This window comes from Lutra lutra, chromosome 8 (assembly GCF_902655055.1).
Source record: "Lutra lutra chromosome 8, mLutLut1.2, whole genome shotgun sequence".
Classification (NCBI taxonomy): domain Eukaryota; kingdom Metazoa; phylum Chordata; class Mammalia; order Carnivora; family Mustelidae; genus Lutra; species Lutra lutra.
In genome coordinates, this window is record NC_062285.1 from 141,180,462 (window position 1) to 141,207,666 (window position 27,205).

Below are 27,205 nucleotides of genomic sequence, written 5' to 3' on the forward strand. Positions count from 1 at the left end.
ATTGCTCAGAGCTCATCTGATTCTCGAGGGCACCCCTCCGGAGGGGCTGGGAAGCCTGCTCTGGGTGGGCCCTGGCTTGGGGTCCAGGAGGAGACGGACAGCACTATCCAGTGACTGGATCAAGCAGACCTTGTTGGGCACTGGGTCCTCTGCTAGAGGGCTAGAGCCGTGACAGGCAGTGGTATCTTTCCCCCACTCACAGGCCCGGGGACCTCACTTAGCGAATGGGGTGCCCTCAAGGAGGCCTGGCCCCAGGCCTGGTGGTGCTGGATGGGGAGCAGAAAGTCAGCCAGGAGCACCCAGCTCCGGCCTGAGGAATCCAGGAAGCCTCCCGGAGGTGGCGGACCCACAGCCCTGGGCTCGTTGTTGCATTCAACCCGTGGCCTGCCACGTCCCAGGGCCCTGCTGCCAGGCGCAGCGCCGCCCCTCCTGCCGCCCCACGCCAGCCCTGCACAGGCCACATCTGCTGCGGCAGGCTCGCCAGAGCTCCACCTCCCGGCTCCGTCCCCATGGAAACCACTGGGGGGGTGGTTCCTGCTGCACTTGGCCCGCTGACTGGTTTCCATTAGAGCCAGCCTGCTTTCCTTGAGCTCTGCTCCCGAAGTTCAAGGCACACAACCCCCGCAAACCGAGGTTTCTTTCACATGTACTGAGCACCAGTGTTGGGCCATGGGACCGGGACTGCGTGGGTGGAGTGAGGGCCCAATATCACGCCCCGGGCCATGACTACCCTTCTCTGGGCTTCGCCGTGGGCTCAGACCGTCCTTTCTTGCTCAGAACCAGCAGCTGCTACAGGGACCCCCAGCTCCATGCTGGCTGGCCATAGAATTATGGGGTGGGGGACTTTCAGTAGACCCTTCCTCTTTCTGGGCCTCAGTTTACCCATCTGTAGAATGAGAGGGTTGAATGGCTTCTCCAGGTGCTTGCCGTGCCAAACAGGACGACGGAACAACACAGAAATGCAGCTGAGGCAAAGCCATCTCTCTCTGGGACTTTTGTTTGTTTTCAGAGAGGGGATTTTTTTTTTTTTTTTTTAAAGGAAAGGAGTCATGGAATTTGACCGGAATGGCTGTTGGAGAGCCAGTTGGAGCCCGTGGACCCAGGGCTTGGGAAGGCCTGGGCAGCCGTGCCCGCAGGCTCCGCCTGGCATGGGGGGGGCGGCGCCCAGTGACCTGGCTGTGAATGTGGTGAGCAGAGGCATGAAACGTGCCCGTGACAGAATCCAGAGGGCTCTGGAAAACTACCCGAGAGGCTTCCGGAGGTCAGAAATGTGGGCAGAAAATGAGATCCAGATTTTAAAAAAATCCGGCTGGCTCATCCCCCTGGGAGGGAGGCCTGGGAGAGCCTGGCCGCTTGTTGACTTCGAAACGCTTGCCCAGGACTGGTCTCCGGCCGCAGCCCCCGGCCCAGCCGGATGCCCTGGCGCACGTGCTGCCTTCCCCTCTGCCTCTTGAGGTGGGACTTTTACCGGAGGTGATGGGGAACCCTTTGAGGACTCTTGCCCGACCTGCCTACTGTGGGGCCCTGCCACTGCCCTACGGGGACCCTTGCCAGCTGACATGTAAGGAGCAGAACCCGGAAGCAGCAAGCCTCTGGGCAGATAGCTTTTCTTCCTGGGCCTTAATGTTCTCATCTGTGAAATGGGGAGAAACACAGACCTGCAGGCACGTGGGAATTAGATGAGACTCGGGGTCGGGTTGGACAAACGGTAGATGATGGTGGCGTCAGAGCTGCCCCCCCGCAGGATCCTCACTACACACGATGCGGCTGCACCTTCCAGGCAACCCCAGACTCGGGGTGGGGGCGGCGGGGGGACGGGGGGGTGGTGCGGGTGGTGGGGGTGGGCGGTGATGCTGGCCTGGCCTGGCCTCAGGGAAAGCTGTTTGTCGAGGTCACCTGGAAAGCCCAGGTGGCTTTTCCACCTGCAGTGGCATTTCCTCTTCCTCTGGGACCCTACTCAACCTCGGGCCTGCCTCCCTGGGGAAGCCTCCCGACAGATCCCCCGGAGGCGGGAGCCGCAGCCAATGGACAGAGGGGACACGCTTGCCACCACCACTCAAAGGACGGGCGTGGTGGCATTTTCAGCTTTCTGCCCTGGGCAGGAAGGGAACTTGGGTTTGAACGAGGGCACCTTCCTGCCCTCCGGCCTGGCCCGCCTCCCCAGTGAAAGTAGGCCGAGGGAGCTAGCTCGGGGGAGCTGGCCGTGGCGTGGCCGAGGTTGATTTAGACTTGCGGGGAGACCGGGATCTTGTAGGAAATGAAGGAAATTTCCCCAGGGAAAGGGGGAAGAGAAGAAAGAGGAGCTTAAGTGCCCAGATAATTATAAAGCTTGGCGTGGTGATTTATGGCAGGCAGGCAGGCCGGCTCCTCTGGGCTCCACCGCCCCTCCCGTCTCAGCCCCCCCCACCGACGCGCCCCCAGAGACCCGCTGGTGGGGGAGGCAGTGAAGCCAGCGGGCGCCGCCCAGCACCCAAGCTCTGCTTTGTGTCCTGGGGACAGAGCCCCTCTGTGTTCTGAGCCCTGACGTCTGCTGTCTGGGGATGGCCTCACGGAACCCTGACGGGCTGCCAGCCGGGAGGCTGAGGCCCCCACACTGGCTTCACGGAGGAGCCCCAGCCATACGGGTCGGCCCGTTAGAACGGGGACGGTCAGGGCAGAGACCCTGCTCATTCTTGGTGCCGCGGGAGGGGGGCTCCGGGCCGTGGCTTTGGGCTGAAGCAAGGAGGCGCGTTTCTCTGGCTTGGGATCGGGGCGCGCTCTTCAGGGAAATGAGGACGCAGCTCGCCGCGTTGGCCAGGAGGCGAGAGAGGCCATGGCTGGCCCTGGTGGGCTGCTTGGCCAATGCGCCTTTTAGGACCCGACTGTGGGCAGCCCGCACTAGGGGATTTCCTCTGCTGTGACCACAATTGTCCCCTCCCACCCCCTGTAATTCCTGGCGGATGTCCCCTGGCTGCTGACCTGCAGGGTCATCGTCAGCTCCCCTCCCTGCCACACGCAGACTGTGCCCAAGTCCTGCCAGCTCTGCTTCTGCTCAGCGTGTCTGTGTCTCACCCAGAGAGGTGTGATCACCATGCAGACTTCTGCTCTGCCTTCCGCCCTGTGGGGCTCCCGTCCAGCTCCAGGAGGAAGTCCAGTCTCCCCTTCCTGAGACTTGAGAGGCTCCCAGTAGCTTGTCAGCCCCCTCCATGTTGGCATCCTCTCACTTCTCTAGACTGTGGCCCAAGCATTGCCTCCTCCTGGAGGCCCTCCTTGCTCCCATCCGCCCTGTGATCAGTTCACGGCACAGTCACAGTGTCTGCTCTGGAAGACCGGCCAGAATCACCAGCCTGGCCCAGGGCAGGCTCCTGGGGGAATGTTTCATGAATGAATGAAACAGGATCCCGAGGCTGAAACAGAAGAAGGGAAGGCCGTGAACCCTGTACTCAGTGTGGCGGCATGAGCCACCTGGCTGGCCATGTCACGCGGCCACAGTGCTCTGAGAGACAAGGGGACAGGTCTTAACTTTTTTACCTCCAGCAATACATTCTCCTTTAGGACTAATCTGAGGGGACTGTGAACCCACCTTGTCGGGGATGGCAGCATCCGATGGACAGGCCTGAGCCCTGAGCACCTGTGGCCCACAGAGGGACGACCAGCAATGAGAGATGCTGTAGAAGGCTCTGGGGCCTTTTCCCCTCTGCTCAGTGGGTATGAAAGCTGGACTCTATTAGCCCATCCGATGTCATTGGTGAGTAGTGGCACATTCTGTAATTTAGGTCAGACTTTTTCTGTTCATGAATTTCCTGCATGGCCCCGCCACCGTGTTGGGGCTTATGGGGGTCCTCCTCCTCCAGGAAGTTCTCACAAACTCCAAGGCCCTCTGGCCTCCTCTCCCCTGGCAGTGGGCTGCCCAGCCCCTCCGTAGCACCCACAGCACCCCTCTTCTTTCCCATCATTCATCTTCACGGGTCTGGGACGTGTGAAGGCGTTGGCGTCCAGACCCTTCCAAGGGCCTGGGACAGGTCTGAGGCAGCTTCCACTGAGGCCCTTTGAAAAGTGTGCCTCAGGGAGATGGTGCCTGAGCAGTGGGCAGGGGACTCAGTCCCTCCCCGGCTCTGAGCCTCCATTTCCCCACCACCTCTGACATTTGGTGGGTCTCTGGAAGGTTCCCAGGGGCCAGTTGGAGGGGCGGCCTCAGGTGCACGAAAGGGCTTCTGGGCTTTGGGCGGGGTCTCCCCAGGGAAAGAGGAAAGATCTATGCGTAAAGCCGGAGGTGTGTGTCCTCATGCCTCCCCGAACGTGAGAAACAACGTGGCCAGCCACTGTCCTGGGTGGGGTGTCTGGGTCAGGGAGCTGTGACAAAGTTCTCTGATGGGGTGGCATGGCCCGCTCCGCAGACACGGCCGGTGGGAGCCAGTGCCACAGAAGGCTGTGGCGGGCTGCCTTGTTGTGCGTGGGACCCCTCCTGGGTGGGGAGTCTACCTCGGGCCTGGCTCAGCAGGGGAGAACCATGGGCTGCCTTTCTCTCCTTTTCTCGGTTCTCCAGATCTTGTTGAATAAGGCAAACTCCTTTAAATCACAAAGTTAACCACCCGGCCAGGGTGACCTTGACCCACCCAAATCTGCAGGGCAGCACGCTCTCCCGCAGAAGGAGCGACATTTGCAGAAGGCGTGGCAAGTTGCCGTAGGGGCGGAGGGGGCCGCTGAGAGTGAGGCGCGCGGCAAGGCCCCTCCGGGCCGACGGTGGTGGCGATGCTGCTAACTTGAGGGGGGGACCCCCTGAAGGGTCCTGTTCTCGTCCCGAGTGTTTGCAGTCTGATGTCTGGAAGTGATGTCTGTTTGTGGCGACCGGGACCCCTGTTGTCAGGCTGGTGCTGGGGCCTGTTCCGTTGCTGCTGGAGGTAGGGACGTCCTTGTGACGCCCCTCGACCTGCTAGAGCTCAGGGTAGGTGTGTACACGGATGGGCCCCGGGCAGAGACTCGATTTTCTGGCCCCAGTTGCTAACTGCGGCGTCCGCCGCTGCCCGGCGAGAGTGCCTGTGGTATGTGCGGGCCAAGCCTGTGAGGTTCCACGTGTGTTCGCTTTCACGTTCATGATGTCAGCGATGGCTGCTTCTGAAGATACCAGACTGGGGCTCAGAGAGCCCAGGAGATTCTCTGCGGCCTGCTGGGCTCTGCTGCCCAGGCCCCTCCCTGGGGCTGGCGGCTCTGCCACTGGGAGCTGTGTCCTTGGGGGTTTGAGCTGGCCTGTGCCCTTCCACGCTGGCTGCCGTGGTAGCTGTCAGTTCCCTGAGTCCCAGCTTCCCTGGTCCCTGCTGGAGAGCCGTCTGGACCCAACTGAAGCAGCCGACCAGAGAGGCACCATGGCTTGGGCCTCTGGCCCTCTGGCTGGAGGACGTGGCTGGACCAGCTCACAGCCTCCTTCTGACGCTCCCCGACCTGTCTTGGGTACCTGCGGTTTTGGGTCTCTGACACGGCACGACCCCAGGGTCAGGCCTCCATCCTCTGCGGGGCATTTCTACACAGAGCTGACAGTGAGCTCTGCACGTGATTTATTAGCAACTGGCTCTTTCCATTTGTAGGCCTTTTATCCCACACGTGACCTTGGAGAAGGCCAAGTTTAATGCCAAAGAAAAGTATGGACAGGCAGGCTACACGTTCTGGGGATCCGTGCTCCCATGGTTCCGGGCTCCGCAGCTTGGCCAATACCAGGGTTCCTGCTGGGAGCTCCCAGCTCCTGCCCCACGGTGTCCACTCAGGCCCCAGGCCCTAGAGACTTGGTCCCTGGTGAAGTAAGAGGTGGAGAAGGAATTTCTCCAGGATAAAGGCCCAGAGTGAGTTCTCACACGTCCTCAAAGCAGCCCAGGGGGGCAGCGGTGGCCATGTGGTCCAAGGAGCCCCGGTGCGGCCTGGGTGTGCAGCAGGCACCATCTCTAATCTTGTGTGTAAATCTGAGGAGGTAGGTGTTGCTGTCCCTGTAGAACAGATTGGGAGCCTGAGGCCCAGAGATGTGGAGGGACTTGCCCAGAGCTGAAATGGGACCTCTGTGGACCCTGGACTGCCCTGCAGATAGACATAGGAATGTTCCAGAGACCAGGCTACTCTTGGGCCTGGGCAAGGCAGGGATTGAACGCTGAGACATCCTGCCGGGTCCCAGGGTTGATTCTGACCAATTAAGCACCAGCCTCATTGTGCCAAAGCCTTCCAGAGTCTGGAACTGCATGGGGGGAGAAAGTTGCCAGGACGGCCTGGGCTGACCCTTCGTCCAAGTGACCACACTGTGGGGCACAGTCTCCGAGAGGGAACAGGCTCCAGTGCGGGGCCTCCAAGAGGAGCGATGGTAGAGGTGTCATCATGAGCCAGCCCTGGGCTTGGGACATGTACTTTGGTCATCAGGAACGCCTGCCACAGTTCTCCCATGTCACAGGAGGGAAGGGCGGAAGGGGGCGACCTTGTGCCTGCAGGCACACACCAGGCCGAGACTGTGGATCTGGCCAGCCCCCCCACACTTCCTCAGCCTCCCTCGTGGGCCCAAGCTCATTAGTGACCCTGAGGTGGGCAGGGGCCCCTGGCCTCCCTTCCCCCCGCCACAGCCCAGGGGCTGGCCTCTTGAGGGAGGACAGCTTTCAGAAGGCTTAGGCAGCCCCAAGGGAAAACAAGGAACTCACAAGACTTGTATGGGCTCTGAGGGCAGGCAACGCCATGGTTGTCTAGCTCAGCTCACGGTGATTGGAAACAGGCAGAGGGTGAAGGGGGGAGGCCGAGGGAGCGCCTCTGCGTCCCCGTGCCTGGTGGACACTTAGCCTGGCTGTTCTGTGCCGTCACTGGGAGAGTGGCGGCAAGGGTGTGGGAGCAACAGAGTGTCCCAGGGGGAGAGCATTCTGTCAGTGCCGCCTGCAGCTGGAAGGGGCTTCACATCACCTGCCCCGGGCAGCCGTCCTCGTGAGTTCTCAGCCGTGCCCACGTGTGGCTCCTGTGCCGTACAGGGATCGGGCCAGGATCCCAGAACCAAACCTGCCGCCACAGCTGGAACTCTGCTCACCTGTTAGGATGGAATTTCCACAGCCCTTGTGTCTAGAGCAGGCCCAGGGTGGCCTTGTTCTTGTTTTCACCTCCTCCGGCTCCCTGGAAGCTTGATTTCTGCGGCTAACTTCAACTAGTCATATAGAATAGGGTCGTTTGTAAAAAGGGGACCTCGGCTGCTGGGCCTGTGGGCACCACGGTGTGCCGCCCATGGTAGCAGCCCTCTGTGAGCCCAACCAGGCTGTGCTCGCTGTCCAGGGGTGGGAGGGGGTTGTGTGCTCCGTTGGCTCCCCTGTGCTGTTTTGGGGTTCTCCTTTCCTGGGCAGACCCTCGCGTGCTGTCCCATCAGCTCCAGGGCATCAGAGACACCCCAGTTCGAGGCACTTCCTGACCCACCCATCTTACAGGCGCAGGCAGGTGGGCCCTGGGGTCATTACACATGGGTGCCTGGCAGGGCTCTGTCCTGCTGGGAGGAGAGGCAGGGAGGGTGTCCCTGCCAGTGACCAAGGGCTGTGCTGCCTCGGGGCAGTCCCTTCTCAGGGGTGCTCTTCTCCTATAAAACAGGGCGGTGAGGTGCTCAGGCCCAGAAGCCCCATCCTGCAGCTAGGGAAACTGAGGCTAAGAGCGGCTCTCAATGATGAGAGGCAGGAAACAGGATTAGAACCCAGAGCTGTGTGACTTGCAGGCCGAGTGCATTGGGCTCACAAGTCCCCAAGGCCCCCCTCTTCAGGGTTGGTGTTGGGGTTCTACCCAGCGTTTTGGGGTGGGAGTCTGAACACATTCTAGGGAGCCCACGAGCCAGTCCCCTGCAGCCTCTGTGGGCCTGATGAGTCCCATGACCCCCCTGGCAGGGGCCTCTGCCCGAGGTGGGGGGGGCTGCAAGCCAGTTAGTGGCAACTGGTCACTCTTGGCCCCAGTGGCTCCTGCTCTGGGTGGGACCTGCTTGGTGATGGGGTCTGGGGAAGCTTGTCCCCCTGGGGGGACAGAGCAGCCGCATTCTCGCACCAGGGTGGGGGGGTGGGCTGTGGGAGTCTCCCAGCTCGCGCAGTCATGTTCAGGAAGTGGGGAGTGATCACAGAGGCTAGGGGAGGAAGGTGTGGAAGGGATGCAGACCCCAGGGCCCAGTGCCCAGACGCTGCCTTCCTCCCTGCCGCCCACTCACGCTCAGCCTGGGGCAGAGGCAGAGTGGGTCCGGCTGAGGCCCAGCCCGGCCCCTCTCTGCGGTGAGCTGGGCCTGGGTTTGGGTCTGCCGTTCCATCCTCACAGACGGAGCCAGCCCTGCTTTGGGGGAACCTGGACCCGGGGCAAGTCAAGAGCCTGGCCTCTGGCTCACTCTGAGCCAGGTGCTCTGAGGACACCCTGGGGCCTTGAGTTCCTGCTCAGTCTGTCTGGGGGTGTCCCCTCACTGGCTCATTGGGAAAAGACCCAGAGTCAGGTCTACGCATTCTCAGCCCAGATACAGACATTGTTCCAAGAGCCGGGGCCGGGGGCGGGGGGCCTTCCCTGCCATCCTGGGGGCCTCTTGGGTGCTGGGCTCTGTGCTGGGTCTGGGTGTACCCAGCCGCATGGGAGCTGGTCTCTGATGCAGAGCTGCCAGCCCTGGGGGGGATGGGCAGTACCAGACCTGCAGCCTCCAACCAGAGCTAGGTAGACTCTGACTCGGGCAACAACCCTGCAAGAGCAGAAGATACACCTGGCTGGGCCCCAAGGAAGCCAGTGGCTGGGGTTTGGTTTGGTGGGGGGATTCCAGACCAGGGCTGGGAGTCGGGAGAGCGGACGAGGCTTCCCTTGCTGTCCATAACCTCTGGGCACATCGGTGCCTTGCCTACCATGAGCTGGACCCCTCTGCTAGTGGTAGTGCCAGGTAAAATAGAGGCAAGGGAGGGTCACACCGAGCCCCCTCCCGTTCTGGGGGTCATGTGCCACCAGGCCTGCCCGGCAGATTCTTCGGTCACCTTGTGTCTTTCAGAAGGTGACTCATCCCAGAGTACCCCCAAGGAGGCGGGACCCATCATGGTTTTTGGGAGACACTCCAGGACCACAGAGCCCAGGTAGATGGTCTTGGCCCTGGGCCAGGGCAGGGAGGCAACCCGGGAGGTGGGCAGCCTGGACAGGAAGGGAATGTGAGCCCGTCTTTCAGAAGAGCCCAGCTCCAGCCCCTCGGGCCCAGCCTGCAGCCAGGCCCACCTTCCTGAGGGATTCATTCTGGCCCCTGGCAGGTGGCCGAGGTCCCACTCCGGGACGAGCAGTGAGGGCAGAGCAAAGGAGGCCTTTGCCTCGCCCTGAGTGTTTAGCCTGCCCTGCGGCCTGAAGACTCTGATTGGCCTCCTCAAAGCCGGTAGAATCGGGGCCGGCCAGAAGGGCTGAGTTGTTGGCACAGAGACTATCCCGAGTGAGCTCCGAGCCATGGCCACCTGCGTGGTGCCAAGTGACGGGCACGCCCAGCCCCCCAGCCGCAAGCTGTCCTCCTGGATGCGGGAGGACACGCTCTGCCAGAGCCCCAGTCTCCTCACCTGGAAGGCTGGGCATGAGCCGCTCCTGGGGGAGTGTTGGGGACGCACTGTGGATCCCAGATCACGCGTGGCTTCTATGACAGGCCGGGGGGACGGGACACAAGTCTTGGCACACACTGGGCTCCCGAGAAGCTCAGTGGTTTACGCCTCACTGAAGGCTAGACCGGTGTCGGGGCCACCCTGGCACTCTCCTGGCTCCTCCCCTCACTGGAGCTCAGTGGTGTCCAGTTCCCTACATCTGTCAGTCGGGGTTTATGTGCTGGTGTTAATACATGAGGTGGGACAGGTCGAGGCAGAGTGGGGACTGGGGCCGCCAGAGGCCTTGTTGGCGGCCTCTCTGAGGCAGCCAGGAGGGTCTCCGCACCCCCAGGAACCCAGGCCTGCTATGGCCACGGGTTAGTTTCACAGCCCTGGGGAGACAGCCAAGCGGGGAGGGGTCTCCACCCGACCCCAAGATCCAAACGGCTCTGTGTGGTGGTCATGGGTCTGTTTGCACGACCGCAGGACAGGGAGCCTCCCTGCCCACAGCAGGTGCTATGGGGGGCCTGCCAGAGGTCTGGCCTGGTTGTATTCCCGACCCTGAGGCTCTCTGTCGGTGTCCCGGGGCAGCACCTCCATACCCAGGGTTGGCCTGGGGGCAGCCACTGCCAACCCCGAGGGCTTGTGGGCGTGGCCACACCATGGCAAGGGACTAAGCCACGGGGTCCAGATCAAATCTGGGTCCCAGACCTACCTGGCTTCACTGGGGAAAGCCAAGACCTCTCCGTGGGATTCTGTTTCTCATTTGCAAATGGGGCATCCAGACCTCTTCCTACGCAGCCCACTCCCCATTCCCAGTCAGAGCAGAGGAGGGAGCCTCTTCCGGCCCAGCCTCTTGGGCGGTGTCTGACTTGGAATCAATCCTAATCCATGACTTGCAAAAATGAAGCCTACACACATAGCCCCCACTGATCACTCGGGGCGAGAGGGAACTAAGGTGTTCTATGTTGAAGTGCTGCTGTATAAATAAATAAACATGGATACAAAATACATATATCTATGCTAAAGCTTAGAGCAACATAGATAATGCAGAAAGATAAAAAGAGAGGAAATTAGGGCAAAAGGAGAGGCAAAGGTAGGCCTAAAAGGAGCCACGTTGTATAGAAGTCTCTGGTTGCTAGTAATGACCTGTAAATTCATCTCTGAGCTTCCCAGCAGCCAAAGCAAAGAGGAAAAGCTGTCCTTTGCAGGAAGGACACAGCGTCCTCAATGGGGATGTCAAGAGAGCTGCCTCATGCTGGCAGGATGCCCCAAAGCCCTGGGTGAGGGTGGAAAGGGGCATGCTCCCTCATGCTCCTCAGGGCTATTTCCTCTCATCCTGAGCCCCTCCCACACTGCACCTGATTCTCCCCAGACCACCTCGGCAGAGGGAGAGGCAGGCCTTGCTGAGGCTGATCTTGAACATGTGTCCCTCTGGCCTCGGGTCCGCATGCTGCCGCTGGTCTGGTTGCTGCCCCTGGGAGATGGGTGCTTCCAGAAAATCCAGTGGTGCCACTGGGAATGGGTGCCCTTCCCAGGGTTTGGGACACAAAGTCTCACTGATGCAGTGGCTTCATGGCCCTTGGGGTCCTGGAGGCGGCCTCCCAGGCTGTCAGGGCAGCGTGGGCCGGGGCTGGGGGTACTGACACAGGGCAGGACCTGGGTTCTCCTTCCCGAGACTGACATGGCATCTCTCTCCTTCCAGGACCCACGCCTCTTCCTGCCTCCTCGTTCTGCAGTTGACCCTGAAACTCTGATGACTCTGCCTCTCAGGTCAGTGTTGCATTTTGAACCTTGAGAGTCAGGGCTCACCCCTTCCCCCCAGGTACCACCCTGGGCTGGGCACGTCGGAAGTGGGACACACACACAGACCTAACACACGTGTATGCACACACACACACGCACGCACGCGCGCGGCTTGTGGAGGATTGCACAGCTACGCCCATTCAGCTGGGTCTGCTCTGGCCTCAGCCCTGACCTGCTGCCGGCCTCCTTCTGTAGTCAAGGGACCAAGGTCTGCCAGGAGTCAGGGGCTTGCCCGGGTCTCTTGCCCCAGAGAGCTGGACTCAGGCCCAACTTTCTGGCTCCCTTCTGCACAGAAGATCGGAGTGAAGCCCCTTCTGCCAGGAGCCGTCTGTCTGGGGGTCCATGGTGGGAGGGCTTGGGCCAGCTGCTGGGGATGGTCTGAAGTGTCTGCGGAGTGGGCAGCGTTCGGGCTTGGCAGGTGAGAAGGTCCTCGGCCGGCCGCTCCCTAGCCCAGCCACCTTGTGGCCCTGACGGGGCCTGTGGTGCTCAGAGCCCCCCTGCCCACCTGTGCCCCTCCTCTGAGAGCTGGCCCGCAGGGCAGGCCATAGGGCCGCCTTGGCTGAGTCGAGCCTCCTGGGGAGCCCATGGGGCTATGTGGGCCAGACGGGCGCCCCCCACCCCCGTTGCCATGGTCAGGGGCAGGCCTGCCTCCCAAGTCCATGTGGAGAGGACCCCAGGCTGTTGCGTCTGGGCGCAGGACCCCTCTGCCATCTGGGCCCCGTTTACAGGTCCAGCTTGCCCACAAGACTCTGCAGACGCTGCCCCCCCGCCCCCGGGCTTTTGTGTCTGCACAGAGAATGCATGCCAGCCGGTGCCCATGGCAGTGGGGGGGACATGAGTGGGGAGAGGGGGAGGCCCCCAGAGGACATGGGACAGAGGGAAAGGGGGACCTGGAGGGGGGATAACAGAGGAAGGAGACGAACAGGGTAGAGGCAGAGAGAAAGTGGGCAGGGCACAGGTAGAGAGAGAACACAGAGCAGAGCGACTGGAAGGTTTACTGGGGGCGGGGGGCCCCTCGCTGGGGAAACAGGGCCTAAAGGTACAGCTGGTCCCAGATGTCTCCAGGGCCTGCTGGGCTCTGCCCAAGACTGTCTAGTCCAGATGCTTTCCTGGGCATCCCCTGTGAAATTCCCTGGTGTCCCACGGGCAGCTGCTGTAGCCTCCGGGGTCCCCGGGAAGCCCACACCCCAGAGGTACATTCCTCTTGCCAGCTCGGGCACCAGAACGTGCACCTGAGTCCTGGGTCCCCATGCTCTGATGGACACATGCAGCGGACCAGAGGTGGGTCCCCAGGAACATGGGTGTAGGCAAGGCCAGCCACCTGGGAGGCCAGAAGGGCGACGGGGCCCCAGAACAGCAGCTGACTCAGGACATGTGGAGAGTGGCCCGGGTGGAGAAGGACAGGCCTGGGAGAGTGGGGACCCCAGGCCAGGACCATGTTTCCCATAGTGTGCAGTGGACGGAATGCATGCAGGCCAGCGCATGCAGTAGGTGCTTATTCTGGGCTCATCCTGAGCCTGGGTAATTGCCAGGATGACCATAGAGCCCAGTCACTGCAGGGGCGAGATCACGCTCAGGGCCAGATGGGAGGCCCCCCGCCCCTGCCCCGTGCGCACAGGCTCCTAAAGCCCCAGCACGACCAGCACTGGTGGGGCTCATATCCGTCCTGTTCAGCCAGAAGCAGAGGCTGGGGATTGGGAAGAGCTCAACTCTGGCCTCACCTGTGGCCCCAAAGGGTCAGTGGGACAACGGAGCTGCCTTTCAGGATGCTGGGCTGGGAGGTGCCAAAGGTTTTCAGGGGACGGTGACTCGGTGGGATTTGCTTTTGAACGGACTCCATATTGTTCTTCTTGAAGTCTGCCCAGACCTGGCCCAGGATGGGGAGAAGTCTGGGCACGGGAGGCTCCCTCCTGTCCCTGGTCCCTTCCCCTTCACTGAGCCCCTCTCCCACGCCCAGTACAGGCAGGAGCCATGCTCCACTGCTCGCCACCCGGTGGTGGCTTGTTCCCTGAAGGAACCCTGTATTCCTGTGGACAGACGGGCTGCCCTGTTCTTCAGAAGTGGGTGCGCACAGGCCTGATGCCCCATGGCCGAGCCACACTGATGAGCCACGTCCGCCTGCCCCCAGGCTGACCCGTGTCTGGTGCCTGCAGTCCAGGAGGGGCCGAAATTTATTTTGATGCTCAATGTCCAGATAGCCTTTATTTACCTAGGTAGAAGTTAAGGCCTTACAAAGACCTCACATTTGATCTTCTGCTCCCAGTGAAAATATTGGCAGAAGGCAGAATGATGGGCTTCACTGCGTGCTCACCTCTCGGTTCCGAGCGGCGCTCTGGCTAGGGGGTGACTAACCCGGGACCACAAGGAGAGATGTGACAGCAAACAGAGGATGGGTTCCCGTGAGAGCCTGCTCTGCGAGCTGCATGGGACAAAGCCATTCCCGATGCGGGTCCTGTCACTGTGCCAGGCCCCGAGCCGGACGCCCCTCCCATAGGAGCTGTCCCTGTTGCGGACAGCCCTGCAGGTGGGTGCCCCTTGGGGGGCAGAGGCTTGGGGAGGTTAACCCTAACCCCATCAGCCTCCAGCAACACTTCTGGGTTCCGGGAGTGTGTGGCTGTGCTGAGGCGTCAGGCCGCGGGGTATGAAGGGGCGGCCTCCCTGGAGGGCAGGCAGGAGCAGCTCAGGCCCTCCATGCACTGGGGCCCAAGGTGGGCTAGAGGGTTCTTCCCCCTGGAGCGAAAGCAAGCGGCTCCCAGACCCAGTGCGGCTGGGAGGGCCCGGGGCTGCTGTCTGTGCTCACAGGTCAGGGCTTGGTGGGACACTTGGCCTCAGACAGCTCCCTGCTTGGAGGCCTTGTTCCCCAGTAGTTAATGGAGCTGGCAGACCACCGGGCCAGCTCTGTCTGGGAACACACAGGCTCCCACTCTGCGCAGCAGCCCTGAGCTCCTGGCCCCAGCTTGCCTGGGTCTGAGCAGCTCTTCTCTAAGAGCACTGCATGCACCGAGCCTGGCCAGCCTCAGAAGACTAGGGAGCCCGAACAACCCTGCGGTCACCTGGAGGGAGAGAAAGTGAATGTCTCAGACGTGGGGCTGTCTGGGATCACCTAGTGCAGCGGGCTCTGGTCCTCCTTAGCAGCGGTGTGACCGGGCACAGGAAATGGAGACGTGGAGGAGTTCGCCCGTCTTGGCTGTGTGAGTATGGGGAAGTAACTTAGCCTCTCTGTGCTCGTTCCTCCTCTGCGGATCAGGCCATAATGGGGATGGACAGGGGCACTTGCTGTGATGGGCTCGGTTTGGTGCCTGGCGTGTGGTCACTATGGGGTGTTTGAACTGTTTGTGATGGGGAGAACGTGTCCAGGAAGTGGCACACACGCGGGCAGCAACGTTGGGCAGATGGGGATTTGAACCGGGGCTCCCGGGAGAGGTTTTCCATGTCCTCCCTGAGGACAGCACCGTGTTCACACTTGGACAACTGTGGTCCCACGCGCGATGAGGACCATGGCACCTGCCCTCCACACCATGCTGTCGCCATGGCGGCACCCCCTCCATGGGACAGGCGTGGGGCCTTCCTCCCAATCCCACTTGCCTCCGTCTTGACACAGGCCTGGCTCCTAGCTCTAGATCAGGCCGTCCCCATCAGAACACACGACGCAGGCTCTGCCCCGCTCTGTGTGAGTCACGTCTCCCTGGACCCGATGCCCTTTGAGGGCCCCATGCTGGCCTCAGCCGGAGCCAGGGCATGATGACCCCCTGGGCGTCAGTCTGCTGGTCTCAGGTGTTCACTTTGTGCCAGCGGGGAGGAAGGGGCCTGGGGCTGGCCCCGTAGCCCCCAGAGCAGTCCTGCTTGTCCCTGCTGTATGACTGAGGTCTGATAAAGATCAGGAGATTGTGGACAGAGTCAGAGAGACACGGGCTCTTGGTGTGCACCCGCTGCCTGACAGGCTGGGCTCCCGAGAGGCTCCCGGTCCAGCACGTGTCTGCTGGGGCAGCCCCTTGTGCCCCCAGAGGGCCCCGAACAGGGGGTGGGCTGTCCCCAGACAGACACAGGATAGGAGCTTTGAGGTGTCAAATGGGGCCCTGTCAGGCAGGTGCTGCGGGAGCTCAGGAAGGGGGTCACGGCCAGACATCCCTGGAGCTGGTCTTGCTGGTGTCCCCCTGGCGCTGCCCTGGTATGGCCGCTCCTGCCAGCTGTCCCTGTGCCCACCGGCCGTGGGCGGGATGAAGCTGCCAGCCTGGACCCAGGGTGGGATGTGTTGGGATGTCCCTGGAACGCAGGGTAGGCCTCGGGCCATCTGGTCAGAGGCAGCCCCGCGTCAGGGCAAGTGAAGACCGCCCTTGGAGGGTCTGGGGCAGAGCAGGATTTTCATCCAGAAGGAGCCCAGGCCTGGGAGGCTGGGAGCCTGTTTCCACCCTGCCTCTCAGTGTCACTGCCTCGCACTGGACAGCCTCCTCTGTAAGGCGGGAGGGCATCCGTGCCACCGCCTGGGCAATGGCTCGTCCCCAAGACCACCCAGAGCCCCTGGGAGGGATGAGGGCAACTCTGGCGGCTCAGGGTGGCCGGGGGTCTGGGCAGGCGGAAGGTTGCAGAGAGGGCACCGCCTGTCCTCCGCGCCCCCGGCCAGGCACTCCCAGGCCTCTGCGCAGCCAGGCGGCTACACTTCCAGAGTGGACATTCCTCCTTCCTGCCCCCGGCTGCTGGCTGCCTTTGTCTTCCTGGGGCTGCACAAAATGGCCGCCGCAGCCCTCCGCCATTTTGTGTGTGAGGCCGGCGGGCAGGCGGCCCGGCGGGGGAGGAGGGAGGGAGACCACTGTCCGCCCGCTGCCCCGAGTGGCCTGGACGGAGCCCAGCAGCAGCCCCCGCCCCAGCCCGGCCTTGGCCGCGGCTGCCCTGGGCTTGGCACCAGCACATGTCTTGGCAAGGCCGTCCGGGAACCCCGGCCCTTCACCCAGCCCGGCCGGCCCCCTCGCCGCCCCCCAGCCTTCCCTGACGAGCAGACAGAGATGCTGCGAAGCAGAGCCCAGAAGAGTTGTAATTAAAGCCATGCTCCTGGAGGGAGTCCTTGGCATCCCCGGGGCCGGCAGGGACGGTTCTAGAAATGACGCTCGCCTGAGCGGGTGGGGGTGGGCTGCCCAGACTCGCTGCTACGGGGCTGGGTCTTTTCTAGGCCACGCAGGGACAGGAGCGGGCACTCAGCCCTCCGCTTGCCTGCCCACATCCTCACCTGCCCGAGGAGCCTCCGGGCTCCCTGGTGGTCGGTCAGGTTTCTGGTCTGGACGCAGGTTCTGCCCATCTTCAGGAAGCACGTGCAGGGGGCTTCCTGGAGGAGGTGGGCTTGTGCCGCTCTGCAGCTGGGCTTCCCCCGGGGCCTGAGCCAGCTACGGTTCTTCATTGCACGAAGCTGGGGGTGGGCCCATTCCAACCCAGCCCCCTGCCCTGCATGGTCCCGTCTCCTGAGGGACCCACATCCCCTAGGCCGTGGCTACCCCGAAGAGCACCGTCCCAGAGCTGGGAGCCACCGGGCGTCGGGGCTCCGTCTGCGCCTCCTGCTCTTGTTCTGCGTACAGTGTGAATAGGCTCGCCACTCTGACCGTGCCCAACGGGGCGCAGGTAGCATGGCACCGGGGGGACACGCTCCTACAAGCAGCAGGCTGCCCGGCACATGGGGACTCTTGGCCACAGGGACTGGGGAGCCACATAGAGAAGACTCCGTTGTCTCGGGAGCCAGCACCGGGCCCTTCGCTGTGGGCCACCATGCCCCGTCGGCCCCGGCAGCATGCCTCTAGGAGCGGCCAGCACGCCAGCGCTTCGCACCTGCCAGCGGGGCACAGCAATACGGACCTCCTAGAGGCGCGTCCGAGGACAGTCCTGGTGCAGAAGCTGGAGTGGCGTCTGAGGAGTGTGCCTGTGCAAGCCTGCTGCCGTCTCTCAGGCCAGGCAGCGTGGAGTCGTGCCGGGCAGACCTGGGGGCACGGCCCGATCTGTGTTCTCGGCACAGCTGAGGGTCAGTCCCGCACTGTCAAGAGACAGGCACCTAGGGCGAGAGCATGTGGAACAGGGTAGGGAGCTGCTGAGACCTTCCCCAGACACCTGTGGCCCTGCCAAGCCCTTCAGGCTGGGAGGGTTGCTGGCCCCTGCTCCAGGCCCTTCCCAGACGTTCTCTCCTTGTGGTTCCCAGAGAGAACATTCCGTCACCGTGAAGTGAGGTTTACTCATGCCCTGGCTCCCTCTGGGGAAATCCTGTGGGACAGGACGGTGGCCACGCGCCAGACCAGACCCAGCACCCCTTAGGGCAAAACAGAGTCCCACGGAGAACAACCGTCTTGAAGGGGACTGGGCCAGCCAGGGCTGCTGCAGGGTGGGCTTTCATGCTGGGCATTTTTGTTTGTTTGTTTGTTTGTTTATTTGACAGACAGAGATCACAAGTAGGCAGAGAGGCAGGCAGAGAGAGGAGGAAGCAGGTTCCCTGCTGAGCAGAGAGCCCGATGCGGGGCTCGATCCCAGGACCCTGAGATCATGACCTGAGCCGAAGGCAGAGGCCCAACACACTGAGCCACCCAGGCGCCCCGTGCTGGGCGTTTTTAATGATAGGTATGCATCCGGTCTCCTCTCCTACCCCTGCTCCTCGCCATGTGACCCAGATTGTAGCTTCAACCGAGAACATTGTAGATAAATGCGTACCTTTGAGGTTAAGGCTGTTGGCTACTAAAGAGCACCACGCAGACACAGTCACAGGAGCAGAGAGCCCTGCATCTGGCTTCTCCCTTTGGAGTCCAAGCAAACCCTGCAGAGGTGAAGCACCGCTCTCCCCATTGACACCCTCTCCCTGGGCACAGAGGCCTGCTGACCTTGCTCCTGACCACCCGGCATCCTTGCCCCGAGGCCAGGGGTGCTGACTTGTCCGAGGCTCATCCCTGCTTGGAGCCAGAGCAGGAGTCAGAACCGGGACCAGAGGGACCTCAGAGCCAGCTGTCTCTCTTCCCCATGCCCGTGCCCCCCGTGGCTGCAGGTGTGTCTGCAGAGCCCGCCCGCCTCCCCGGCCAGCCCCTGCCCCCTGGCTTCCCAAGGGCGGCCAAGTGTTATTTTTGTGGGCCCCCCAGCTCCCGCATCTGTGGCATTGCCTTTCCAGCCTCTGCTGTGGCCGTGCCGCCTACACCGTGCCGGCTTGGAGGTCTCTGGGCACAGGAGGGCAGGGAGCTGGAGCAGGACACAGGCTTTCAAGTGCCCATGATGGGGTGGGGGCAGCAGCTGGTCAGGGAGGGTGCAGACGAGAGGATCACTGGAGCCCCGGGACAGGAAGAGGGCTGGGGTCTGTCCAGACCCACGGGGCTGGAGCGGGGGCTCCTGGCTGGGAGTGGCTTGTACCGCCCAGAGGGACATGGGTCTGTGGGAAGAGCCGAGCATCACAGAATTTGGGATTCCAGATCCAATTTTGCTGTTCAGTCCCCCGGGCGTGCTGTTGGGGGTGGTGAGGCCCCTGGTCCATGTCCTCCCTGGGCTGCTGGAGCCCGAGGCAAAAGAAGTCAGTAACTCTGTCCATTCTGTCTGTAGGTGGAATATTTTTATGTCATGGACATTTTTACATTCATTTTTTAAGAATTTTACTTTAAAATATTTGTCTGGATTGCTGAGTGTTGGTGCTCCAGCAATGGTCGGGCTGGCTTCCCCACTTCCCAGCCATGCCAGGCCCCTGGTGGGCACACGGCCCCCTGCCCCTGGCCCAGGTCAATCAGACTGTCATGTCCTTAACTCGATGGGCCGTGTTTGTAAGGAGACCCACCCCCCACCAAGGTCCCCGGATGCCACCCCCACGTCTTCTTCCCAGACTCCATTGTTGGCACGGCTTGCCGAGCAGAAACACTGGTCGCTTTATGGGGAGAAACCTAATCGGGGCAGCAGTGCAGGGGTGGGGGTGGCCATGGGGGGGTTCCTGGCTCTCTGTGGCCCCGAGCCAAGCCTGAGGTGACTGCGGGGAGACACCGTCTGTCTGCCTCACTCACTCCAGACATCCGCCCAGCCCTGAAAGGGCCACCTGCCCACGAAGGCCGCCCACACACCTGTCCCTGGCTGGCCTGGCCCCTTCCACCCGGCACTGCCCAGCACCCTGCCCACAGGCAGACACCATGGGACTGGGCGGGCTGGTGCCGGCAGCTGGTGGCTGGTGGGGTGACCCCCGATTGCTCACTACCCCTGGCAGCCCAGCTCAGGGAGCCCCTTTCAGGGTGCATCACCTGTCCCCTGCTTCCAGGCCTCATCTGGGCCAAGTGGGAAGGGTCCCTCTGGTCTGTCTCAGGAATCCTGCCGTACCCCCGGGCCGAGGCCCATGGTGACCCCCGGAACTGTGGGGCAGGGAGGCCCGGCAAGTCTTCCCTTCTACCTCAGACACACCAACCTGGGGCCTCTGCCCCATTAGCTCAGAAGTGTCTCAAATGGGTCGCAGACCCAGAAATGTACATCCCGACCCCCACCCAAAAACCTGGGTTCTTGGCTTAAAGAAAAAAAGGCGTTTTGTGTAAGCCCCCTCCCTGTTGGTATGGGCAAAGCCAGAGTGGAGACCGCACTGAGGGTCACGATCCTTGCTTCCCGGTCACCTAGAGACACTGGAAACAGACTTCATGTCTGCAGCGAACCCGCCCTGGGCCCTCGGGAGGGAGGAATGCTGCCAGGGCCGCTGGGCCCCACTCCCCACCGCCATGCCACCTGCCGCGGGGCAGGCTCTTCCAGACAGGAGACCTGGGGCCCCTGAGAGGACGGCGGGCCCCAGAGCTGGGATTCCCCTGGGGGGCCCCCAGATAGGCCCCCACAGACAGCAGAGGGCCCTCATGGGCACGCAGCTGGAACAACCGGGGGCAGGCGCTCCTGGCAAAGGACAAAGACAGATGGGCCGGGGAGAGTCAGAGGCGGGCCCGCCCTGGCTATTTTTCTGCTCCAGGAGGCCGGTGTAGGGGAGCCGCGGCTGGGCAGGGACTCGGTGGGAAGAAGCAGAGGTGCGGGCTGGGGGTGGGTCTGGTTCCCGGCGCAACACCTCGGACTCAGCTTCTGGCCCTCCAGGTGGTCAGCGGTCCGGCCATGGGCTTGCCTCCTATCTGTGTCCTTTCCTTGGCGGACATGTGTGGCTGGCTGTCCTTCATGCCAGTCCTAGGTGCCCATCCAGACACAATGGGCCACAGCCAGGTGGGGTGGCCGGCCTCCAGCAACCCCTGGCTAAGGCCTCGGGGCGGGTCTTGGGAGCCCTTTCCATCGGATTTCTGCTCTCCGGAGAACCCCAGGCCTCGCCATGGGGCAGGAGCGTCAGCCTGGCTGGAGCCTCCTCTGTAAAGCGGGGACCTCAGCTCCTCTCTCTTGGGTCCCACCAGCTCCAGGCCCCAGGGTGTCCTCGTGACCTTGGCGTAGTGCTCACTGCCCAGCCCGGAAACATCAGTAACCATGACCATTCAGAGACAAGGCCCGGGTCTCTGTCGTCTTTGATGCAGAATTGTCCAGCTCAGGGCGGTCACGGAGGCCCCTCTCCTGGCCTTTGGAGGGAGCCTCCCTGGCCAGAGGTTGGTCACGAACGGGGGAGGTGTGGGCTGGCAGGTGCGTCCCTGAGGAGAGGAGGCCCACAGCAGCTGCCCGAAGTCTGGCTTGGCTGTGTCACCCCCAAACCTGATGCTTGTTACTTTCTTCCTAGACCCTGCACAGGTCAAGAAATGGCGCCGATCGGGGGCTTCTGTCTGTGGCCGGCCTTTCTCGCAGTGAGTGCACGTTAGGACAGGCCTCTGGTCTGGGCGGGCTGTACCTTGCAGGGCCCTCCTCTGGCTGGCCCCATGCTGGCCAGCCCCGCCCCCATGTGGCTGCCTCACAGGTGACCTCTGGCACCCCTGCACCACTCTCCTGCCGTCCGCGCTCCAGGAGGGCCATGGGCAGAGCTGTGTCCCTCCTGTTCACCTCCAGGTCCTGTCATCAGGCACAGGAGTCCTTAGACGGGGGTCTGGTGGTCCTACCGCCAGACCTTTGCCCAAGGAGCACCCTCCACCCGCAGCCACGCCTCTCCGCCCCTGCCACTCACCTGGGACCTTGTCACCTTTGATGGTTCTCTGCGGCCTCCCCCCACCACGACTGGACACGGCCTGAAGGAGCCGTGGTCTGTTACAGAGAGTTTGGATGGAAGAGGACTATTCGGCCCCATCCCCGCTCGGCACCGTGAGGACTCGTCTGTCTCTGGGGCTCACCACCCGGTGCATCTGCTCCCCTCGGCTTCACCTTGTCTTGAGGGCCCTGATCCTGGAGGTAGCCCCTTCTCTCTGCCTGGCCGTGAGCCAGCCCTCGAGGGCAGTCCTAATGCACCCAGGCCACCTGTCATCCCCCCGAGAGGCTGTGCGGGGAGTCTAGCAGGAGCAGGAACAAAGGGCAAAAGAAGGAAACCCAGTCTCGTGTGCAGGCCGGGCTGGAGGCGGCGGGCAGGGGTGCTTGTGGCGATGGCCAGGGTGGATCAGGATGTGTGTCTCTTCTTGTCTCCCTCGCTCGCCCCAGCCCGGGGGGCCTAGCGCATGGGCTGGCCCGGCGTGCAGTCCGTCTTCTGGCCGGGGCTCTCCTGGTTCTCGCTGTGAGCCCTGGAGCTGAAGCCCAGGCCTGGGGGAGGGCAGGGGTGCAGACCGCGGGACAGGAGGTGCCGGAGTCTGCGTCGTGGCGCACTTGGATTCTGGCTCTGGCTAAGGGTGGCCCGGTGCTACCCAGACACCCCAGGGGCAGCTCTGGTACCGGCCCCGCATCCCAGTGGGGAAATCGAAGCCCACGAGGTTGTAAAATGTGCCCAGAGATGCACGGGGAGGAGGCCAGCCTGGTCTTGCTGCTGGCTCCACCCGCTGGGCTCCCCCACCTCGTGCTGCCCTCAGCCTGCGGGGGCAGTGGTCAGAATTGGGGCGTCTCTGCTGCCGGCAGGCATCGGGGTCTCAGCGGCTGAGTCTGAAGCCCAGAGTCCTCTGGGACCCTCAGCAGGGAGCCCTGGGCTGGGGGCCAGGTCCTCGACCTCTTTTGTCCCCAGGAATGTGAGGCTCATGGCAGCCTGTCATCCCACAGGGCACTTGGGGGGACTTTAGGACGCCCAGAGCTCCTTCAGGACTGGCAGCTGCCCCTGCTTTGGGGGCTGGGCCTGAGACTCCCTCCGCGGGACCAGGCGAGGCCAAACCCAGCAGAGCCCAAGAGAAACCCTCCGCCCTGACAAGGGGCCAGGGACCCCACAGCCCACCCATCTCCACCTCTCCTCCCTGCAAAACGGGATTCCCAGCTTCACCAGGCCGGTGAGGACTGCATGGTGTAGCCCAGCCTGGGGCCTGCCTAGAGGAGGCAGCCTGCTTGGGGATGGGTACAAGGCTGTCTGGTGGCGGGAGAGCTCAGAGCGCTCATACCATTTCACCAGGCAGAAAGCAGAATGTTCTAACCTCCTTCCTGCCCCCTGCCCGCTGTGTGACCCTGCGAAAGCAATGTCACCTCTCTGGGCCCGATGTGCTCACCCCTAAGATGGGTTGACAGTAGCACTCGCCTCACCAGCTTTCCCTCAGGGGCCCCTAGGAAGGTGGTGGCCCTGCTGGCCATGGTGACGCTAACCCAGGCTGACTGTGCCTTTGGGCACCGAGTGCAGAGCCCTGCCGGGTCTCCAGCCCTGCCCCAGCCGCCTTCCCCGGGGAAGCCAGCTTCCTGATCTGAAGGAAAGAACAGGATTCTGGGGCGTCTCCCGATGTGGGGACAGCTCCGGCCACCCTGTATGGCAGGATGGCATTCCTCCCAGTGTCACCAGTGCAGGAGATGGTCCTCGGGAACATTATGGCCACTCCTGTCCAGATGGGGGTGATCAGTCACCATAACAGCCCCGAAACCACACCGCGATACCTGTCCCTGTCCCCTCCCTCCCTCCGTCTCTCTCCTCACTCTCTCTTTCCCGCGGGTTGGTGGTTTTCTTGTGTGTGGCTCCCTCTGCATAGCTGGTGTGGGGAGTCCACCGGCTGGGACCCCCGAGCCCTGAGCACCCAGCCAGCCTGTCCCCCAACCCCAGTCCCCCCAGTGCTCCAGCCCCACTCCAGGAGGTGCCTCTGGAAACCAGGGAGTCTGTCCCTGCGCCACGACCGACAGCCCTTTGGGGTGAGGTAGTAGGTTGTATAGTTTGGGGCCCTGCCCTACTATGCGTAACTATACGATCTACTGTCTTTCCTGAAGTGGTTGTAATATCGCCGATGGACAGCGCCCAGGACCCTGGCCACGGAGGGGACAGGTGCAGGCGGGCGTGGGCAGCGGGTCCCTGGCTGGGGAGGGGACAGGTGCAGGCCAGGGCATGGGCAGCGGGACCCTGGCTGGGGAGGGGACAGGTGCAGGTGGGGCGTGGGCAGTGGCCTTGCGGGGGAGGGGACGGGCTGCCATGCAGTAGGTCTGGCAGATCGATCATCCACTTGCTGTGTGACCTTGGGTGGGTCTTTTGATCTCTCTGGGCTTCATTTTCCTTATCTGTGAAATGGGGACAAGTGAGGATTGAAGATGAGACCGTGTGAAGTGTCCAGAGCAGGGGAGGGCTCAAAGTTGACCCTTCCGTCTCTCTCCTGAGAGCGGGGGGGCCCGTGGGGTAGTTTTTGCCGCCTGCCTCTCTTCCCCGCCCTCCCATCCCCCCACATCTGGACTCTGTCTGCGGCTCCTTCCCTGTGGCCGGCAGTGGGCACCTGGGGGAGCAGCTGTGGACCCAGAGGACGAGGCTGGGGTTGCAGGGCAGGCCCTCAGGGAGCCCCCCGGGGAACCCCAGCACGCCCCCCGGCACCCTCAGCAGCCTGCCCAGCTCAGCGTCAGGCCTCTGGTCAGCGACGGCCCCTCCACTGGCGAGGGGTGCTGAGGCCACCTCATCTCTCACCACTCACCATTCCAGGAAGAAAGTGGGGGGTTTCTGTGAGCGCCGTGTGGCCCCTCAGGGACACCAGCTCCCTCCACCCCATGCCCGACGACCTGCAGGTGGACAGTGTGAGCTGCACCGTCTGTGCCTTCTGGATTGTCCCTCCTGCCCCGCGCCTGCCCAGCCCTCCAGCTCGGCTCTAGTGGCCACTGACCACCAGGCAGGGGCCAGGGCTGGGCGTGGGGCAGTGGCGGGACAGTGGGCCCTCCCGCACTCCCGGGGCGCCGGCGGGGTGAGGTAGTAGGTTGTGTGGTTTCAGGGCAGTGATGTTGCCCCCTCAGAAGATAACTATACAACCTACTGCCTTCCCTGAGGAGCCCAGCGGCACGTATGCGCGGGAGGGCCCACCGCCAGCCCCAGCAGGTGACTCGGGAGACTCGAGCCCCGGGCCAGGGGGGTGGGAGCCTGTGGCGTGCAGTCCTCGACATCAATAAAAGCCGTTCTGACATGTGTCTAGAGTCCTGCCCGTTCCTTCTGAAAGCCCTGGGACGGGGGAGGGGGGGTGCACAAGTGGGTGGGGGCAGGGAGCATCTGCCACAGCAGAGGGAGGAACGTGGGGGGCCGTGTCTGGGTGCAGAGGCCTGTGGGTCCTTCCAACAGGTTCGGTCCTGGACCCCAGGCCCCAGACGTGCCCCTCCACCCCTATCCTGTGGAGAGACCGCCCCCCCCCGGAACTCCTTGCAGGTGGCGTGGACCCCCGTCAGCAGCTCCAGGCCCAGGCCGGGGCCCAGCCTCCACAGCCACGTCAGCACGGGCTGCTCATCTCCTGTGCCTGCCCCCTCCCCTCGAAAGATGCCCTCGTCTTTCTCCCAGAGGTCTTGAGCCTCACGTTGACGGCCGCTGCCTCCCCATCCCCACGATTCCAGAGTCTGGGAAGGAGAAGGGGCCCATCCGTGTCTGAGGGAGCACCGAGCGCCCCGCTTGGGGAGGCACTGGCCTGGCTGAGCCCATGCCCGACCCCTGTGCCATGGTGCCTAGCACAAACCCAAGAATGCACCCCCTTCCTTGCTGGGGCCAGTCCCCCCAGTCTGCCCACGGCCTCCCGTGAGAGGCAGCTGCAGGCTGGCTCCTGCCGACAGCACAAGGCACACCGAGCTGGACACCAACACAGTCCCCCAGTCGCCAGCCTGACCAGGGAACAGACGAGGCGTGGACTGTCCTCAGTGACCCAGAATGAGGACTCTGGGACAAGGACCAGAGGGGGCTCCTGACCAAGCCAGGAGCCCAGAAGGGCCGGCAAAGACGGACACTTCTCGGGCACCTGCCCAGCAGCCTGAGGCCCTGGCAAGCCCCACCTCCTGGTGCCCCAGCCGCTCCCACCATGACTGTGCTCAAGCCCCCATCTTGGCCCCAGCCGCCCTCCTGAGCATCCTGGCCTCCGCCTGCTGCCTTCTCCAGCTCAACACCCGCCCGCAGCCGGCTGGCTCCGAGCCGCTTCTGCGGCACCCTGGGTCAGGGCCGGTGGGAGCTCAGAACAGAAGTTCTCCCCCTGCAGCCCCAGGGGCCATCTGAGCTGGATCTTGACGGCTGTGTAGGAGTTTGCAATCAGAGACAAAGAAGAGGCCGTCCCGGTGGAGTGCCCCATCATCCCTTCTCCCGTCGTCCTCCAGCAGCAGGGTGGGGGATAAACTTGGGCACTGACCTCCTTCTCCTCACCCATGGCCAGTTAGTGGCCGAGCCTGGCCACTTGTGTCCCCCGAAGATCATTTCTATCCTTGCCTTCTTGCACCCCAGCTCCCTCTGCCATCGAATTTTCTTGGGAGTTCTAATCCCTTTCTCCAGACCCTTGGCCTCCTGTGCCCAGCCCCCTCCTCATGCCTGAACAGGCTCCCACCTGGACCCCTCCTGCTCTGTCTTGCTCCGTGGGGCTCTGAACACACAGCCCCCTCCTCCTCAGGTCCGCAACTCAGGCTCCACCTCTGACTACGATCGTCTGTGTTGAAGCCAATGTCCTGAGTTCAGCCTTTTCTCCAGGCACCTCCGCTCTGCCCAGCCCTGCAGTGGGAGCTCACAGCCCCGTAGGGAGAAGACAGGGACACACAGCAGCCGCTTCTTGTGGTCAGCCCTATGGCTGGAGTGGCTCGGGGGCTGGGAGAGCCCCAAGGAGCCCTGGACCCAGCCCCGTAGTCAGGGACGGCTTCTTGGAGGACGTGACTTACCTGGATCACCTAGTGTCCCTCCCCACATTCCAGCCAACCAACTTCCAGTCTCTTCTCTGCCACCAGGCTGTCCCTAGAGATGAGGGTATCAGAACCCACCAAAATGGGAACCTGAGTGCCGCGGGGAGAGGCGGGAACAGGGGGCAGGGTACCCCATCGTGTGGCCCTCAGCAGTATATGGAAGCAGTTCAGTCCTGAACACACCAGATGGTGTTGTCAGCCTGGTCAAAACAGCTTTTATTCTTGTCCCCTCGTCCAGCGCTAGAAGGCCCTGCGGGGTGGCAGAAAGGGCCCCACCCTCTGGGACACGGGCCCAGGACGCCAGCTCTACTCATCCAGCCTTGGTTTCCCCATGCCACCTGGCATGGTGGCGTGATGATGTCAGAGACAGCCGTTCAGAGAGCTCAGCAGGGGCAGGAGGGGTCGCGGGGGCAGGAGGGGTCTCAGGCAGGGCCGGTGCAGGAGAAGGGCTGGGCCAGCAGGAGGACCTGAGTTCCCGGCTGTGGCTGGACATCTGGCGCCACCTGCTGCCTGATCCGGGCTGTGGCTCCGGGCGTCGCTCTGGCCTGGGGCAGACCAGCAAGTGGGCTCTGCAGGCCAGGATAGTGCTGAGGGCAGGGCCAGGGCCACACAGCACCCAAGGCCAAGGCGACGGGCCGGGACAGAGGCCCAGCATCACATGGGGCCTCGCTTTCGGGGTCATGTGGCGGGGCTGGCCTGTCCTCTAGCCCGGCGGGCGCAGAGCTGCAGCCCACATGCTGTTAGGAGCCACAAAGAGGTTTCATTTAAGTTTCCTTTAA

At 62.9% G+C, this 27,205-nt stretch overlaps 2 protein-coding genes across 3 annotated transcripts in view; both read left to right on the top strand.

The window, feature by feature from the left end:
• LOC125107102 (translation initiation factor IF-2-like) overlaps nucleotides 1-12,149 on the top strand; it is a 28,576-nt gene extending 16,427 nt beyond the window's left edge. Inside the window, exon 2 of the mRNA XM_047741812.1 lies at nucleotides 11,239-12,149. The gene's annotated coding sequence lies outside the window, so the exon portion shown is untranslated. The remainder of the gene's footprint in view (nucleotides 1-11,238) is intronic.
• Nucleotides 1,849-26,791, top strand: LOC125107101 (uncharacterized). 2 transcript variants are annotated; one of them, XM_047741809.1, is made up of 4 exons: nucleotides 1,849-3,727; nucleotides 8,972-11,306; nucleotides 21,018-21,070; nucleotides 21,471-26,791. In XM_047741809.1, exons 2-4 carry the CDS (start codon nucleotides 10,678-10,680, stop codon nucleotides 21,860-21,862), a joined length of 1,074 nt encoding a protein of 357 aa, XP_047597765.1. In that variant the 5' UTR covers nucleotides 1,849-3,727; nucleotides 8,972-10,677; the 3' UTR covers nucleotides 21,863-26,791. The 2 variants fall into 2 exon arrangements, with proteins under 2 accessions (XP_047597765.1, XP_047597766.1); XM_047741810.1 differs by lacking the exon at nucleotides 1,849-3,727 and having other exon boundaries at nucleotides 8,783-11,306.
• The last annotated feature ends 414 nt before the right edge of the window (nucleotides 26,792-27,205 follow it).

What these genes read in the sequence shown, in the direction of transcription:
- LOC125107101 (XM_047741809.1), top strand. Translation starts at nt 10,678, where the DNA reads ATGACCTGTAAATTCATCTCTGAGCTTCCCAGCAGCCAAAGCAAAGAG. An exon ending in CTGATGACTCTGCCTCTCAG is followed by an intron (nt 11,307 to 21,017) that starts GTCAGTGTTGCA and finishes GACCCTGCACAG; the next exon opens with GTCAAGAAATGGCGCCGATC. An exon ending in TGTGGCCGGCCTTTCTCGCA is followed by an intron (nt 21,071 to 21,470) that starts GTGAGTGCACGT and finishes GGTCTGTTACAG; the next exon opens with AGAGTTTGGATGGAAGAGGA.